This window comes from Ptiloglossa arizonensis, chromosome 6, assembly GCF_051014685.1.
Source record: "Ptiloglossa arizonensis isolate GNS036 chromosome 6, iyPtiAriz1_principal, whole genome shotgun sequence".
Lineage (NCBI taxonomy): Eukaryota > Metazoa > Arthropoda > Insecta > Hymenoptera > Colletidae > Ptiloglossa > Ptiloglossa arizonensis.
In genome coordinates, this window is record NC_135053.1 from 25898603 (window position 1) to 25916181 (window position 17579).

The window sequence follows — 17579 nt, forward strand, 5'->3', positions numbered from 1 at the left end:
TTTCCGCGACCTTCCCGGCCGTCGTCGTCCTCCTCCTCCTCCTCCTCCTCCTCCTCCACCACCTCCTTCTCCTCCTCGATCCTCCTCGGAGCTTCCACGGATGCGTCCGTCCCGTCGAACGCACCGTACGATGCACCACCGTTTCGATCCTCGTCGCGGGGACCCAACCGTCGATTCTTTTGCCCCTCTCTGCCCTCGGATCCGCGTAAATTCGCGTTAAATTCGCGTTAAATTCGATCTCCTTGGCCGCGGATCCGTTTACACGGTTTACGCGCGCCCGCACGCGCTGAATAAATAACGATACGCGGATTTACGACGACTCTTTAACGCGGTAAGAGCGAACCCGGTAAAAACAAATATTACCCGCGCAGCGAGCCGCGCGCCCGAACCAAGCCCGAATTAACGCGCGTCGAGCGCGAGCGCGAACAAAGAAGAACGCGAAGAACGAAAGCGTCGCGAGCGAAATTTGGCTCGAGAACGAGGTTAGAATAATTCCGAGCAGCTCGACGACCGTTCGAATTAGTTTTCCTCGAATCGATCGCCCGGATCGATCCGATCCGATCGCCCCGGAATCGATTCGGATTCGGATTCGGATTCGCAGTCGAACGAGTCGGCAGCCCGCGTTAAATTAAATCGCTCGAACGATATCGCTCGAATTAGAATCGGGCGCCTCGACTGGCCGCGTACGCGCCAACCGGAACCGGTGTTTCCGGGTGTCGCGATCTCGATCGATTCTTTTCCTTTCTCCTTCCTCTTTCTCTTCTCCGAGTACGCCGAGTGGCCGGTTCGAACGGCCGCTCGAAATTTCTCGAAGTTTGTCGAAATTTGTCGAAATTTTCGATCGAGGCACCGCTCTTTCGAACGGTCGAAGCCCGGTTATCGCCCCGATCCCGAGCAACCGAGGGAGAAAGCTAATTTATAAAACAGACGTCGGTGCGATGTAATCGCGTAAATAAGAAAAGAGTTTTCGTCTGTGACCCAGTCGTCGACTAATAAAGAACGATCGGAGCGCGGGGGTAGAAAAATTCGATGAAATGCATCGGAACTCGGCTTCGTTTCGGAAGTTTATTCCCGGTCTCGAGGAACGCGCAAAGGCACCGCGCGTCGACGGAAGCTGCTCGCGAAGGAAACGGAAAAGCTCTCCGGTTCCGGTGTACCGTTTTCGATAGGTCGAACCGATACGAATCGTATTAAACGGTTATGACACGGCTCGGGCAGGACCGAGCGGGAATCACGGCTAGCCCCGAAATAGCGGCGAACGTTATTGTTGAGTTTAGCGAAACCGGGGGTTTAAATATCTACCGGATGTTTGGCGTGTATATCACTTCGTAAATTTAAAGTTTACGGTCGTTCGCGCGGCCGCTCTCGGCCGGTCTCGGCCGCGGCCCTCTCCTTTCTCCGCGGGTTCGTCCGGTTCTTTGGTCCTCTCGCTCGTTCCCGAGTCGTTCGTTCCCCGGCTTTCTCCTTGCACGGAATCGGCCGTATTATTTTTTCTTCCTCGGCTTTGTTTTCTTTGCGTTACGAGCGTAACCTTCCATTGTGCCTTCGATTCTCTCTCTTATTTATCTTAATTACCGTTGGGGCCGCGTAGCCGCGTACCCGCTTACCCGCGTAGCCGCGTATCCGCGTATCCGCGCACCGCCTACAATTCCCCTCGGTAGTCCCGGGAACTGGATCCGTCGCGGCGCGCGGCGTGCGCCGGTGGCCCGGTCGCGGTCCTTTTCTTTCGGCCGGTTCCGCTTTAAAAAGAACGTTCTGCTTCTTGAGCATCTTTCGGAGCATGATCTCTCTCGCGTTAGCGGAGCACACGGCCCTCTTCGCATCGACTCGTTTTCTTTCTCGTCTCTCCTCCTCGCCTTTGTTCCCTCTGTTTGCGCTTCTTGCCGGTGTATTTTTATAGTATACACACGGTTTACGAGTGCTCCTCGTTTCTTCTCGGTCGTTCTTCGCCGGCCGTACGGTTCCCGTATCCGGTGTAGCCGCGTTTCGATTCGTAGCCGACGAAATAAATTCGTCCGTCCGTCCGGGCTCCTGGCCGTTAATTCACGCTCCGTCCGTCCGTCCCGAGCCACGGCGCGCGGACTTTTTGCTCGCTCGGGCGCGCTCGCGAGCTGCTCGGCGAACGCTTCCGAAGAAAATTTTTCAAATTTACGACGCGCCACGGCTACGGCTACGGCTACGGCTACGACGGAGGGGGGGAATCGGTTAATCCCCGATAGCGTACGACCGAGAGACTCGTAAAGCATCGTTCGGACGTCACCGGCTACGGATTTCGCGAGCACCCGTTGTGCAGGATTTCAGACCGGCCCCGCCAATGGCAAATCTTGCGCTGTACAAACCCCGGTATATCTATGCGGAAGGTACACGACTCTGATACATAGTTCAGTACTCTATCTACATACGCGCGAGCTTACATCGCGCCAACTCCGTTCTCCGGGCAGGGCCGAGCTACCGTCTTCTCTCTCTGCTCCACTCCGCTTCGCTCGGTGTCGCTCGTACGCGTTTCTATCCCCGGTCCTGACGCGCCCGGTCCGGCGAACACACCCCGATCCGACCGAACCGAGCCTCGACGGACACGCGTGGCCGAGCGCGTGCACCACCGCGAACGCGCCTTCGAATTCGACGACCACCGACCTAGCTCCTGCCACCGCCCGACCCGACGCGTTACTCAACGGATAATCCGTTCCTTATATATTAAACCCCGAGAACGATTCATCGTTGATCCATAGATCACCGAGCCGTTTTCCGTTCGCGTTCGAGCCCGTTCGAAACATCGCGCTTCGTACTTTATCGCGACGCCGCGCGAGATCTCCTCGCGAATCGGGGAGAACCGCGCGCGGGAAATTACGAAACGAGACCGAACCGACGGAAAAAGAACAACGCGATTCAACGAGACGATACTTGCGACCTTTCGAGAGTTCATCGAGGCGCAATCGTAAACGATGCGCGCGGAAAACGCATTCGCACCGTGGCGTATTCGGCGGGCGTTGTCCTTGGCGCGCGGCGGCGGCGGCGGCGGCGACGAAATCGATTCGAGAGCAACGCGACAGGGGAAACGAAAAAATGGATCGAAATAAAAAAGAGAGCGCCGGACTGGATCGCTGTCGAGCATCGAGCAAGTCGAATACGCGAACGAAATCGGATACACGGGGCTAAACGCTGCGGAGAAAGTTCGCGTTAAATTCGAGTGGCGGGACGGGCCGCGTTTCGGTGGAAGCCAACGTATTTCGCCGCGTCCGCGCGCGACCGTTCGAGAGGAGGATTTATCCGGACGGTCGTTCCCATCGACCGTGCCCCGTACGTGACTACCTGTAGAGTCCCGCTCGAAATAAAACCGAACGACGAAAAAGCAGCGACCAGCAAAGAGCGCAAGAGACTCGTGAAAACGAGCGAAGCGCCGAAAAGAGAGAGAGACGGGGGAGCGGGGACGGTGCACGGGGGGAGAGGGGACCGGGAGAAGAGGAACGTTTGCTCGTCGAACGACGACAACCACGGCCCGTACACAAATAAACCCGCTCGCTAAAAACCGTACTTCCCGATCGAACCGGACGATTCGTCGAGCGATAACGACGAGTCGAGTCAATGCGTCAACGGGACTCTGTTCTCCGCATCGACGCCCGACCCGACCCGATTACCTCTTTAAATTGTAAACAATTTAGCCGAGAGCGCGACGACTTTTTCGACGATCCGACCACGACGGAACGAAATTCCCCGGTTTTTTTTTGTTTCTCCGTTCGCCGCTGGCCAAATCGTTTCGAAACGAACCGCGAGTCGGAGCGCGGTCGTTCGTTCGTTCGTTCGTTCGTTCGTTCGTTCGTTCGTTCGATCGATCGATCGATCGATCGTTCCCGAGACGTTGCCGCCGCGATCGGTGCCAATACCGACGCAAATTTCTTCCCGGTATTGTTCTCCGGAATCCGATACGGGCGCGCGATCCCGCCGTTTTCGGACACATCCTGTGTACATCGATGAATAAAACACGCGCCGTTCGTATTCGTACAGCGCCCGATGAGAGGAGAGACTCGAACGCGGCGACCGGTCGCCTATCGGTGGAACGGTTCGAGCGCGATATCGGTGAATAAAATATCAGCGTGCGTGCCTGCGTGCGTGCATGCCCGCCTGGCTGCCTGGCTGCGTGCGTGAGTGCGTGCGTGCGTGCGTGCGTGCGTGCGTGCGTGCGTGCGGACCGGAGAAGGTAGGAGGAGAGGATAAACGTGCCGCGCCGCGCCACGACCCGTGTGTGTTTTTGCGCGATCCGGTTCGCGTCTCGGCGACAATTAACGCGCGTGCTCCGAGTTCCTCCCTTTCTTTCGCGTTCCTCTCTCCGCGTCCGTCGCGAGCCCCCTCGAATCGATCCTCCTTTTCGTACAAGACCGCGCGTACGCTTTTTCGCTGATTTTCGTTCGCTTCCCAGAGAGACGGAGAATCCTCGCGTCGCCCTACCGAAGGGAAGATCTCGCGCCCGAGATCCATCCGGTTCCTTGGCCGGGTCCCGTGCCCCTCCGTGGGGGTCTCGATCCCCTTCCTCCGAACCCCTTTCCTCCTCCTCCGGCAGCGGCGGCGGCGGCAGCGCCTCCTCCCTCTTCCGACGTTAATTTAGACGAATTTCATTAGAACAAACGAACTTTGCTAATCCGTGCTAATCTGATTAGAAATTTGCCGTGGCGCGGTGCATTCTGCCGCGTGAAACTCCAGCCGGTCGACGAGAGCCTCGAGGACGTCGACGGCGTCGGCGTCGGCGTCGGAGTCGGCGTCGGCGTCGGCGACGGCGTCGGCGTCGGTAGCACCGACGAAGGAGAGAACCGGCGCTCGTCCTTGTCCCCGTCCTCGTCCTCGTCCTCGTCCTCGTCCTCGCCCTCGTCCTCGTCCTCGTCCTCGTCCTCGTCCTCTTTCTCGTCCTCGTCCTCGTTCACGTCCTCGTCCCGTCGCGTTCGCTCGAATCCCCGTGCATACATCTCGCTCTCTTTCGTTTACCCTCCCCGCGCGTCCTACCGACGCCTACTCGTTTCGCCCACGCCTATATCCTTGCCCGGCAAATATTTGCAGGAATTAGCAACGATAGACGACTACCTCGTAAATTCTCTTCGCCGGAAGGTTCGCGGGATTTTCCGTGAGAATGCTCGGGGAAACCGTGAATTCGAAGCCCTTCTTAATTAGGCCAGGCTTCGTCGCTCGTCCGCGTCCGACTTTTGTTTATCGCCGTCCTTCCGGATTTCGGCCGCGCCCGTCTTCCGTCGCCGACCGGTGAACCTCCGCTTCCAACGGTAACCCCGTGAGAAGCAACCCCGCCGATCCTCCAATTTTACACCGTCTCTCGCCCCCGTACGTCCTCCTCTCGGGAAGCGACGGGGAGAAAATAAAATCGGAGGAACGCGAGGAACAATTTTCTCGTTGATACAGGAGTCGGTGCATCGGCCGTCCGGCCGTTCGGCGAGTGCGTCGCGTGCACCGCGACGCGCGTTCTTCGAGTCACGCTCCGTGACGGACGTACGGACGGACGCACGAGACAATGAAAAATGCACGCACCACGGGACGAACTCGTTTTCCCTGTCGCGCCGATGCGCGCCGTCCGTTTTTGCGGTTTCCGCGAGACGCGCGTGCACCGCCGAATCGGCCGCGACGATAAAAGCGCGGAATTATTCAGTCGAGGTCGCGCAACTGCAACGTCCTACGCTGGCTTCGTATCGGCTCGCGAATCGACGAAAATTCTCACCTCGGATCTCGTTGGTTCGTCGACTCGCGAATCCAACCGAGCGGTGGGTTTTTATCGCGGGAGAACCATTTTGGCGTCTTCCTCTTCCTCCTCCTCGTGCTCCCTTCGTTCCGGATTTTCCGAGGGAATCCCCGTTGGACGATATCGAGTTCGCCGCCCGATTCGCGAGATCGATCGCGCTCCGTCGTTCACCGATCCGGACGGTGTCTCGCGACGTCTCGCGTTCGCGGTATGAATAAATTAGGCGTCGTCGTCTCGAAGGAACGCGAAACAATCGCGGACCTCTTATCTTCTCGTTCAAGGTTTCGAACCGTCGCGAAGCCGCGCCTCGAATCGCTGTTGCGAGTATTGTCGACTCGAGTGCCCCGTCTGAGCGCATTCTTTCGCAACGGCGCACCGCGCAGCAACGACGACGACGACGACTACGACGACTACGACGATTCGGAGCTCTCGATGGAATCCGTTTCGTCGCCTACGGTCTTTGTTCCGCGACGCGTATACTTTTCGTCGGCGATCCGTTCGGATTGTTCGGCGGTCGCGGAAGTTTATCGAAACCACGAGGGGCCGACTCTCGGTGGAAATTCTCGGGCTCGAGATCCCGGAGAACGAGCGCGGAGAGCGACGCAACGGAGGGGGGGGACAAAAAAAAAGAAAAAGAGGAGGACGACGGTGGGGGGCATAATGGGTTTCGAGTTTGATAGAGGATCGAGGCCCTTTGGCCCTTAAAAATTAATTTGAAAAGTCAGCCGAGTGGCGGTGGCGGCGGTGGCGGCGGTGGCGGCGTCGGCGTCGGTGTCGACGGCGGTGCCCGTCGGCCGGCGGCTTCTGGATACGATTCGGATATATGAAAAGTCTCGGGGGTGGGACCTTCCCGTATTGCGGAAATCGCTAGCCGCGTCGGACCGCGGACGAAAACTTTTCAAATGAGCCAACTTTGCGTGTGTCTTGCGCTTTCGGCGCGTCTCGCAACCCCTTTCTAGAGACCCGGAAAACCTCGCATATTGGTAAAGTTGTCTCGACAGAGACGCGGGCCTCCGTTCTCCGGAAGCGGGCTCGGCCGGTCGGTACGGGCGAGCATCTTCCGGGCTCCAGGGCCCTCCTTAACCCGCGGTACGCCGCGTCGCGATCGCAGCCGCAATCTCTCTAGAGCGTTCCTTTCTTTTCTTGTTGCAGGCCAAGTTGTTGGAGTCGTCCCACGCTTGGCTCGGAGCCTCCACCTCGAGTATAGCAGGTAAGTTCCCCAACGCTTTTTCACCTATACCTAATGCTCTCTGGCCGCCGTCGCGGCGGCGCATTTCAGGACGCGAATCACCGCGCGAAGCGCGTAACGCGTAACGCGCGCGATCCCTCGCGAAAATCGATGCATCGGGTCTCTCCGCGGCGAGGAGCGGCGTTCCTCGCGCGAGCGGATCCGCGAGTTTCCTTTTCGCGATCGACCGCTTTCCCGAGCGATCGGGACGTCGACGACGAGCTCGAGAAGAAGAGAGCGAGAGGAGAGAAACGGGGCGGAAAAGCCGGAGAGAGTAACGGTGAGACCACGCGACGCGGCTCCGAGAGAACGACCAAGGACGAGCCCATGGACGAGAGGGCGGACCACCGGACGCGGAGGAACCAAGAAGAACCGAGCGCCGGAGGAAAGAAGCGACCGTGTCCGATAACCAACCGCCAAGCGTGCCCGCCGATTTCGAACCGGAAATCGATTTACGCGGACCACCGCCTCGTCGATAACGCGCGAGCGGCCGACTCGGATGGAAATCTCGTTTCGAACACCGGCTCCGCATTCTCGCGAACGTCATCGCCGCGTTTACGATCTGTCCTCGGAGTTAGGTCGCGACGCAACCACCGTTTCGTGCGAACACGAGGAGCAGAGCGACGAGAGACTCGCCGAGAGGCGATAAAAACGAAACCAGGAGAAAGAAGAAGGGTCGAGCGTTCGCGTGGATGTTTCGCGTTTTTCGAGCCGGTCGAATCCTCGGCCCGAGGTTGCCGCGCACGGACCCTTTGATCGCGGAGAGTCGGCTGTTTCGGTTTCGCGCCTCGCGTCGTTGTCTCACCGCTACGGCCACGGCCCCCCTTTCTTTCCGACCCTTTGCCCGATTCTCCTCGACCTTCGTTCGAAAGTTGTTCGGAGAGCGGCGGGAAAGGAAAGGGTCGACGCGACGCGACGCGACGCGACGCGATGCAACGCGGCGCGACGCGACGCGGCAAAAAGGAGCGGAACGAGAGAGACCCGAGAGGGTGCGTGTGTCGGAAAAGCGAAAGGAAAGGGGGTGTTCCCGAGTTAGTTTCGCGTCGAGTCCGACGGCCAGCTATCGTACCACCGAGATCGGTCGATCCGGGTTGGGCGCAGCCAGGGGCGTACACGAAACGAAAAAGTCGAAATCCCTGACTGTTTTCTAGCTGACTATACCACCCTGCTGAAGCTGAAGGCGCCCACGTGGACGCGGCACGATCTCCAGGAAGCGATCGAGGCCGTGGTCACTCAGAAGATGCGATTCACCCAGGCGTCCACCAAATACGGAATACCCAAAGGCACTCTGTACGACAACATCCTCGGGAAGACCAAGAGAATGATGGTTCTCGAAGAGGCGGGACTGAACTCGAGCGAGGAGACGGCCGTGCTCGAGTTCTGCTGCGACATCAGCGTCAGTCCGTACAATCGTCGCACGAAAAAGTCCCTGAACGCGATTCTCAACTTCGTGGAGAAGCTTCGACGAAAACGCGACCCCGGTTTCGTGTTCAACGGTCTCTCGGGTTTTCGTTGGTGGTGGGCGTTCTGTAAAAAGCACTCGATAGTCTCGCTTTACTTCAACGACGAGAACGAGAACGATCAGTAGAGATACGAACGAGAGTCGTCGAAACTCTCTCCACGATCGTGCCTTTCCTCGAGACGTTGCGTCCTCTCCTCGGACCGTGATCCGTCGGAACACCGAGGATCGGGTTTTACCGATGTATTTCACATTCCACGCGCGTTCCGTACTCGCGAACGTTAACTCTTCCGAGACACGCGTTCGAAATCTACGCTTATTCGTTCTAACGGGACCAATAAAATTAACGATAAACGGTAGCAATAATAGCGCTAATAGCAACGTTTTACGGTAATAGCGACGATAATACGCGCATCGCGCCGTCGCGGCCAACGATTACGCTCTTCGGCGACGAAAAAACTAGTGCCTTCTGCCCGACGTCTTCCACTCGATGTAATTTAGCGTGTACGCGTAATCGGACCGCCGCGCCGCGATCTTATTTTTTTTTCCCCCCCCCCGCCGATCGACGGCTCGACCAGCGAGCGACGAAACGGAACGGATCGCGACTCGCACCGTGCTCGAAATTAATTTCCTATCCGCGATCGGTCTCGAAGGCGACGACGTTTCGCGCGGAATCACCGACGACGAGGAGAACACGGGCTTCGAAATATACCCGTAGGAAAGAGATCCGTGCACGCGCGTCGCGTCGAGTCGCGTCGTTTCGAAGTTACGGATCGAGTCGGTTCCGAGCAACTGGTACCGTTGTCGCGAAGGTTGCGCTTCTTCGGAAACTATAGCGGGGCAAACTTTTTTTCTCGTCGCGCGAATAGTTCCCGCGTTTCTACTTGTTCCATTTTGAAACGAGTTTGTCCGGTATCGGAATCGAAGAGGACGCCGAGTTTGCTCGCGGAAACTCGCTAAAAAAGAAAGCAGCGCGCAAACCCGAGGAAAGAGGAAGACGAACGTTTCTATTCGAAAACTAGACTCGCGAAGCGTCCGTGGAAAGTTTCGCGAGGATCGCGAGGTTTAGAGATATTTTTCAGCGCGCGTCGATCGGTCGCGAGTGTGCACGGATTCCTCGTTCTCGGAACTTCCGAGCGCGTTTCGTCGAACGGTGAGCTCGGGACGAACGTTCGAACCGCTCGAGGGCACCGGACGACCGCCTGGGTTCGGCTCGGCTCGATCGTTTGCTCGGCTCGCCGCGGCGAGAAGAGAGGCGAGATGGTCGCTCGGAGAAACGACCTTGAGCGGTCGAAAGCTTTTGTCCCGACTCGGGCGAACGAAACGACGGTTTTCGGAGCGCGGTGCCGGCCGAGATACGCGCGTCCTTTGTACATACATTGCGCAACACGAATTAGCTCGCGGTCCCGTTGGTAAACACACGATCGTCGCTTTCGCGTCGCGGTAATGCTCGAACGGGCACTCGCTCGTGCGTCATCGCGCTCGAATTACGTCGGAGTTCGCGTTCGAGCCGAACTCGAGCCGTCCGAGACCACCTTCCTTCCGATTATTCGTTTCGCTCGCGCAATCGTAGCGCCAGCTCGCCGAAACGAATCGTTTCACGTTTTCGCGATACCGCGAGTCCTCCGACGCGGAAACCCGCGAAACTCGATCCCGATACTTTGAAGAATTCCAAGGACCGCGCGACGTTCACCGAGCTTCCGAATTCTACCGTTCCTTCGTTCCGTCGCGCGTGAAACGAGGTCCGTTCGGAGAATCACGGGCCTTCTCCGAGGCCGAAGGACCGAGACTCGATCGTCGTTGAACGCGGTACCTCGAAGGAAAACCGAGCCGAAAATTTCAACGATCGTCCGACCAAGAGCAAACTGTACGCGACGACGTAGCCGATCCGTAGAGACAGGGCATCGTTCGGATCGGTAACTGACGCGGCCCTGCGCGAGCGGCGTTATTTCGATCGGTTTTCGAATCGTCGACCGACGAAGACTCCGAACCGTAGCGGGGACGACTCGTTGCGTTTCATCGAGAAGCAAACGCGACGCTTTAACGAGGGATTACCGCGTCTCGGCGATCTTCCGTTTCCGGTTCCGTTTCCGTTCGCGTTCCGATTTTCGAAGGTTGCCCTCGGGTTTCGTTCGCGACAACGATCGAGTTCTCCGGTCGATTTCGGCTCCGTCGGTGGTCGATCCTTCGAAATCTGAGAGGAACGGACGGATGTACGGATGTACGGATGTACGGATGTACGGATGGACGTATGGACGGACGGGCGGCTCGCGGCCCCGGCGCTGCGCGAGCGAGCGAGCACGCGCCCGCTCTGGCTCGCGCGTCCGTCTTTCCAATTAATTGTATTAATCGTCAAATTGGAGGATGCTCAATTAAACCCAATAAGTTAACTATTAAATAATCGTTGCGAATTGAGGCCAGCCGTCCGCGGCGTAGCCGGTACGTTCCGAGTTGCGTATCGCGCGCGGAGGCGAGCGTCGGTTGCGAGCCCGCGATTACCGATTTAACGTTAAGCAAAATATTTTCCATCGACGAGCGCGCTCGTTCCGCTGCGAACTCGTTCTCTCGCTTTTATTCCGCAGCGATTGTACGCTCAACGATAATACAATCGATACGTTAACGTACACGCCGCGCAGTGTCTTTATTCCCCGCTTCCCCCCTCGCAATTTGCCTTTCGATGTTCTGTTCGCAGGTACGCCACGGTCGACCAGCCACGAAGGAACCTATCTCCACGTGATTCTCGCACCTCGACTCTCGACTTACCTGCGTGTCTGGTTATTTACGCTATTTACGCCGTTCGTTCGCCGAATCACCGTGCCGATTCGAGTTTCCGAATATCATTTGCATTCGTTCGCTCGTTCGCGCGACGCGACCAACTTTTCGACCGATCGAAAACTTGGCGTCCGCGATCGTGCAAACGCTCGACGATCTTTTCTCGCCCCCGCACACTCACCTGCACACACAGACGCGCGCATACGCGCACACGCGCACACGAACACGCACACCTCTCCCCGTACCGAAACACGGACGTTCGCTAACGCTGGGCTTTTTCTGTTTTCTCTTTTCCGCGGGGGGCGTAAACTAGCAGACAGCTACCAGTATCAGCTGCAGTCGATGTGGCAAAAGTGCTGGAACACCAATCAGAGCCTGGTGCACAACCTACGCTTCCGGGAACGGGGCCCGCTCAAGTCCTGGCGACCGGAAACGATGGCGGAGGCGATCTTCAGCGTCCTCAAGGAGGGATTGTCCTTGAGCCAAGCGGCGAGGTAAGAAGGTTTTCCTTCTCACCGGATCGGGTACGTCCTCGACCGTTTTCTCGAAATTTCCAAACCCGCGAAAAAGGGAAAGCGATTTTCTCCTTCTCATCGCGGACCGTTCTCGGAAATTAGTATCTCCGTCGGTTGAACGTTGCCGAACCGAGTTTCGTGAGTTCGTCGAACAGAGAAGCGCGTAGGTAGAGTCGCTGTTCGACCAACCGAATCGTCTGGAACGTGTCCGCGTCAGACGTTTCTCCCGTTTAAGGAACGCGCCGAGAAGAATTTCATTATCAGATGGATATTTGCGGCGCGACGAGATAAATTCAACTACGAAAGTTCATCGGACCGTTGCAACCAGGCGTCGAATTTTTAACGAAACTGTCGCCGCCGCCGCGGATTACGAGAATCGCGCGTGCCACGGATCGAAGAAACCCGCGCAAACTTTTCCTCTGCCGCGAAAGATAAAAAGATGGTTTCGACTTGTTCTTGTCGCTGTATCGCGATCGTTCGTCGAGGTTCGAGTTACCGCGAAAGTTGGCGACCGACGGCGATTCGATCGGGAATCGCGGCAACTCGAAGCGGGCTCGAAGAGGTTCGAGAGTCTCGAGCTCGTTCGAGCCCTGTCGCTAATTCGGCGCGAGCGTAGCCAGCTTCGACCGCGCGTAAACGGCTACGAAGAACTCGAGGACTTTTACAGCCTGGTCGTAAAACGCGTATCGCGCGCGCACTCGCGTAACAACGCGTCGTCTTTCCCTTTGTTCCGGAGGCGCGAGCACGATCGAGGGAACGTTCGGTGGAACGAACGCGATAATCTTTACGAGGATCGATCGGGTCTCTGAGACTCGTTGCCGATTTCTGTTGCAGGAAATACGACATCCCGTACCCGACGTTCGTTCTCTACGCCAATCGAGTGCACAACATGCTGGGTCCGAGCGCCGACGGCGGGGCCGGTGAGTGTTAGTTGCCATTTTCACTAAACCCTCGCGTCAACGGCCGTTTCTCGTCTCACGGATCTGCCGGAAGTGCTTCCAGTTCGAAGAGGTCTCTCTCCGCGTCGATGGAACGCGAACGAGCTCGCCGTTTCGAAGAGACGCAACCGCCCCCGTCCTTGCGATTACCTTATCGATCCCCTCGGCCTCGCGTACCACCTTGTACCCGCGCGATCCCGTCGCGAGATCTCCGCGACCACGACCACGACCGACGCGATCATTCCTCCGCGGCCGTACCTCGCGAATCGTCGACCGCGCGCGACCGTTCGAACCGCAACGACGAGGAAGCCGAGCGCGACGCACGAGGATACTCCTGGCACGATGGGCAGCCGCGAACAACGATCGACGAAGCCGTGGCCACGGGCGTCGGGCGTCGAGAAACGGCAGATCGTCGCGAGTACTACAGTAGAGGCAACCTTTGATCCCTAAAATACGATTTCCGTGCTTCTCGGTTGCTCAGATCTTCGCCCGAAAGGAAGAGGCAGACCGCAGAGGATTCTACTCGGTGTCTGGCCCGACGAGCACATCCGCGGGGTGATTCGAGCCGTGGTGTTCCGCGACGGTCACTCTCCGCACATCGTCAAGGAAGAACCGACCTCCATGTACCCGAGTCTGGCGAATTACGCCGCCTGTAACGGACCGGAAGGCGCGGTCAGCCCCGGAGCGGCAGCCGCGGCTGCCGCGGTCGCCGCGGTCGCTCAAGGTAAACTCTCTCTTCTACTTCTTCTTCTTCTTCTTCTTCATCTTCATCTTCATCTTCATCTTCATGTTCCTCTCCTTCTTCTTCTTCTTCTCCTTAAACTTCTTCCTCTTCTTCGTCTTCGGCTTCTCGTCTTTCAGCTTCGTACCCGGGAACGCTTCGTTCGACCGTCCTCGCGATACAACCTTTCCTCCGAAAATCCCTCCTTCGTTCTCGTTAGCTTTCCCGTTACCTTCAGCCCACGACTCGTCCTTTCCAACCTTCCCTCCGACTAAAAATGATGTTTTCGAAACATCTCCCCGATACGCCCAACGAGCCGACCGATTAAACCGACGACTTCGAACGATCCGCAAATCACTCGAAGGAGAGTCGCGCGGTAATCGGTTCTTCGTCGCGACGCAAAGACCGCCGTTTGTTTCCTCGACGGGATGCCCGATCGAAACGAGTGTTCAACGAGGTTCAAAGTTTGCACCGTACTTCGGAAGCGCTAAGAAACAAAGTCGAAGAAACGGGCGTTTAAAAATGTTGCTCACCGCTGGAAATAAACGTATCGCAACCATACCTCGGTAATCGTTCGTTTCGCGTACCACTCGATGGAATATTTTTTTTGCGCAACGTTCGACGCACCGTCGAAATTCGGGGCAGAAGCATCGAAGGCATCCCGTTCGAAGGACCAAAGACGACCTTCGCTGTTGTACGGTCGCCAACGAATCCGACGAAATAGATCTCGAAACTCGGACAAAGTCGGTGCCACGCGTACGGACGGTCGTTTCGACGTTCCCATCCTCCTCGGGGTACGTTCTCGCGATCGTTGCGGTGCTACGAAGCGAACCGTGATTCTTGGACGTAGAAGGTCCAGGAATCTCGGTGCAAGAACACCCTCCCTATCCCCCTCCTAGTGTGCAAAATCGTTCCCGACGAAGACGTTGTTCGTTCGGTCGGACGGTCGTTCCAACTGACGCTTTTTCGAATCCTTCCATGCCGTACATTTAGAAAGGATAACATGGCGGTCGTTTGCTGGCGCAGGTCTGCGACATCAGATGTGCAGCATGGTAGCGGCGGCGCATTCTCAGCCGCACGACATAATGGCGACGAATCTCTCGACGAATCTCTCGGCGAACCTGTCGACGAGCCTCTCGTCGAACCTGCAGGCGGCGATGCAGGCCGGGCAACATCACAACAACAGCGGCGCGGGCATAATCGGGAGCAACAACGGTAGCGGCGGCGTCGGAGTCGGCGTCGGGGTCGGTGTCGGCGTGGGCGTCGGTGTCGGCGGTAACAACGGAAACTCTCCGCTGAATCTGGGCTTGGCGAGTCCGGGTTCCGGCGGTCCGCCGGAGAGCCCGATGGAGAGTCCCCTCGCGAGTCCGTTGGGCCCTCTGATGGACCCGGGGCACATACCCAGTAGCGTGGAGGTCGGCATCGGCGTCAGCGGTATGACCTACAAACCGACGCGGAGCTTCGTCAGCCCGCGACCGGAGAATCTCTTCCAGGAGGACATCGCGGATCTCGTTAAGAGTCCCCACGGGCTCAAGGACAAGGACAAGATCCCGGTGAAGCTCGAGCCGCTTACCGACTCCCGCTGCGAATAGTAAGCCGCGCGGAGCCGAGGACCGGGGCCGGGACCGGGGCCGGCGTGGCTTCCGATCGAGACGCGGATCGAGCGGGACCGAGCCCTAGACACCCCGGCATCTCGTACCGTTCGGTATCGCGTCTCGGACCTCGCTGCGACACCGGGACACACCGTACCGATCTCTCCGACGAGATCGAGGCTCACAATCAAAACGGAACGAAAGAGTGGGACACCGATGGACGAGAAGCGCGGCCGCGGCTCGTCGTCGTCGTCGAGCGACCACCTTTATTCCTTCGATCTCGAGGATCGCTCGCGATCGCTCGAGCCTCGCGCCGAGGGAAACGCTCCGTAGCCAATAACCGCTCGACGATAACACGATCGCGCCGTTCTTTGCCCGAGCGAAACGCACGATTCGACTCCAGATTTATATATATATATACATACACACGAACACACTTACACACAAAATATATATATATATACATATATATATATATATATATAAATATAATCCACGCATATACGATTAACCGTACGTTTAATGCCAAATGTATAGTAATTGGCGAGCGATCGCGAGCCACTATCCGCGTCGATCGATCGGCGTCGACGACGCCGCGATTCCGTCGACTCGAACGAGAAGCACGCGCGTCCCATCGCGCTCGTCGGAGTGCCGCGGTTCCGGATCGGTTTCTTCCGCACCGGGAAAGAACGTCGAGGGAACGCGGCCGGTCCGCGACGAGTACGCGACGCGTCGAAATCTCTATTCACGGACTGTCCCGTCGAACGAGAAGACGACCAAACCTCTACGGAACGAAAGGAAACAAAGAAAATATGTTGTTCGGCTCGAACGAACACGCATAAAAAAGAGAGAACAATACCGATTGCTGTACTTTATTAAGCGTAAAAGATTGCCTTCCTGCCATATTTGGGGTATGCCAAGTATAAAAATTATAAGGTTTAGAGATTAGGGAAATTGAGAAATTAAACCGGCGAAACGGCCGTGAAATTCATTGAATTCGAAACAGGAGGAAAACGTCGATAGGTGTGTGCGCGTGAGTGTTGTCGATTGCATCCGTTTTGCGTGTGTCGTGTTTGCGTTGCCGCGAGTGCGAGCGCGAGAGGTCGACGAGAGAAACAGAGTTGGATGGGGAGAGAGAGAGAGAGAGCGAGCGAAAGAGAGAGTGCGAGTGCTTTTGCTTCGGAAAGATCGTGCTATTTTTCAAAATTTTACACGTCGCGCGTGTACGACTTTTCGCGAAGGGACCCTCGATCCTCGATAATCGAAGAACGATGCGCGTCGAACGATCGTTCTCGCCACGACCCGCTTTCGGAGATTTCGTGCGACGTCCGCGAGCGAGCGAGTTCGTTACGGGCCCCTAGCCATCCTGGGTGCAGAGCAACAGGGAAACAAAGCCGAGAGAATGTGAAAGAATGAGAGAGAAAGGGTGCACGAGTGAGAGACAGGGAAGAGAGTGAGAACGGAACTTTCGGAAAACAAAAAGTGAGGAGAAACGACGACACAGATTTTTTAAAGTTGGCACACCGGTTCGAGTGACTCTTTAAGTAAGTATTAAAACGTAAACAAGAAAAAAAAATTCGAAGTGGCCTTCTGTAAAAGGAAAAGACCATCGCTTTTCGCTTTTGCTCGGAAAATGGGGCGCGTAGGTTCGTCCGTCGTGTTGTATCCGTTTGTCTAGAGAATTTTTCGAAAAAAAAAAAAAAAAATGAAACGCTGTTCTCGCGCCGCTCTCCTACCGGAAGCTTTAAAAGACGGTTTCGTAGAAAAGTACTCGAGGACGGATCGATTAGCAAACTTGTATCGTTATCGGCGATTAGGAAATTGAAAACGTCGGGGGAGGGAGGGAGGGAGGGACGGGTTTGGATCGGCGGGGACTCCGAAACCGCGTTATTCTTGATACGATAGATTTTTTTGCGACGTAAACGAAAAAACGTTTCGGGCGTACGGCGTAAGTACGCACGGTCGACGGGGAGAACTACCTCGGGGTCGAGCACGATTTTATTTTCCGCCGCGCGCGATTGAGAGTCAGAGAGAGAGAGAGAGACAGAGAGGGAAAGGGAGACGAACGAGAGAAAGAGAGAGAGAGAGAGAGAGAGAGAGAAAGCGTGCGAGAGAGATAGAGTGCGAGAGAACGAACAGATCGAGAGGAAGAGTAGAAAAATAGAGGAAACCGAAGAAATACGGTAGGTCGCGATTTTAAAAGATTTTATTACGATTTAGGCTTAATGTGTTCAACGAGAAGGTAAATTTGAACAAAACCAGCCGCGAGGGCGGAGCGAAAAGGAATTCGCGAACCGAAGCGAGGGGAATGGGAGTCGGGGAGTAAAAGAAACGGAGAAAAAATATCCGAGTTCAAAGAGCCGCGAACGAAATTGCGAGAATTAGCGGGCCAGGGGTGGGGCGGGGTGGGCCGGGGAGGGTGCGAGGCTACGGCCAGGGGGCGGAGAGGTCGGGGAGAGAGCGTGCGAGAGAAAAGGATGGAGCATGTGAACAGGCGAGAATGTGGAAGAGATTAAAATTAATATTGTATAAAAAAAAAAAGTAGTAAGTGCCTTCCAAAGAAAAAAATTTAACGTGTCCCGTAGACCGTGACCACTTGTACATGATGAAAAGTCGTTCG

At 56.6% G+C, this 17579-nt stretch overlaps 1 protein-coding gene across 8 annotated transcripts in view; it reads left to right on the forward strand.

Annotated features, from left to right (window-relative positions):
* LOC143148472 (protein bric-a-brac 1) overlaps nucleotides 1–14959 on the forward strand; it is a 131737-nt gene extending 116778 nt beyond the window's left edge. Inside the window, exons 2-6 of one of the 8 annotated variants that reach the window (XM_076314833.1) lie at nucleotides 6887–6944; nucleotides 11507–11687; nucleotides 12543–12634; nucleotides 13128–13370; nucleotides 14394–14959. In XM_076314833.1, the coding sequence (XP_076170948.1) occupies nucleotides 6887–6944; nucleotides 11507–11687; nucleotides 12543–12634; nucleotides 13128–13370; nucleotides 14394–14959 (1140 nt within the window). Of the gene's footprint in view, nucleotides 1–6886; nucleotides 6945–8113; nucleotides 11415–11506; nucleotides 11688–12542; nucleotides 12635–13127; nucleotides 13371–14393 lie in introns of those variants that run through there. The other 7 variants (XM_076314835.1, XM_076314834.1, XM_076314836.1 and 4 more) reach the window with 7 other exon arrangements.
* Nucleotides 14960–17579: the final 2620 nt, after the last annotated feature.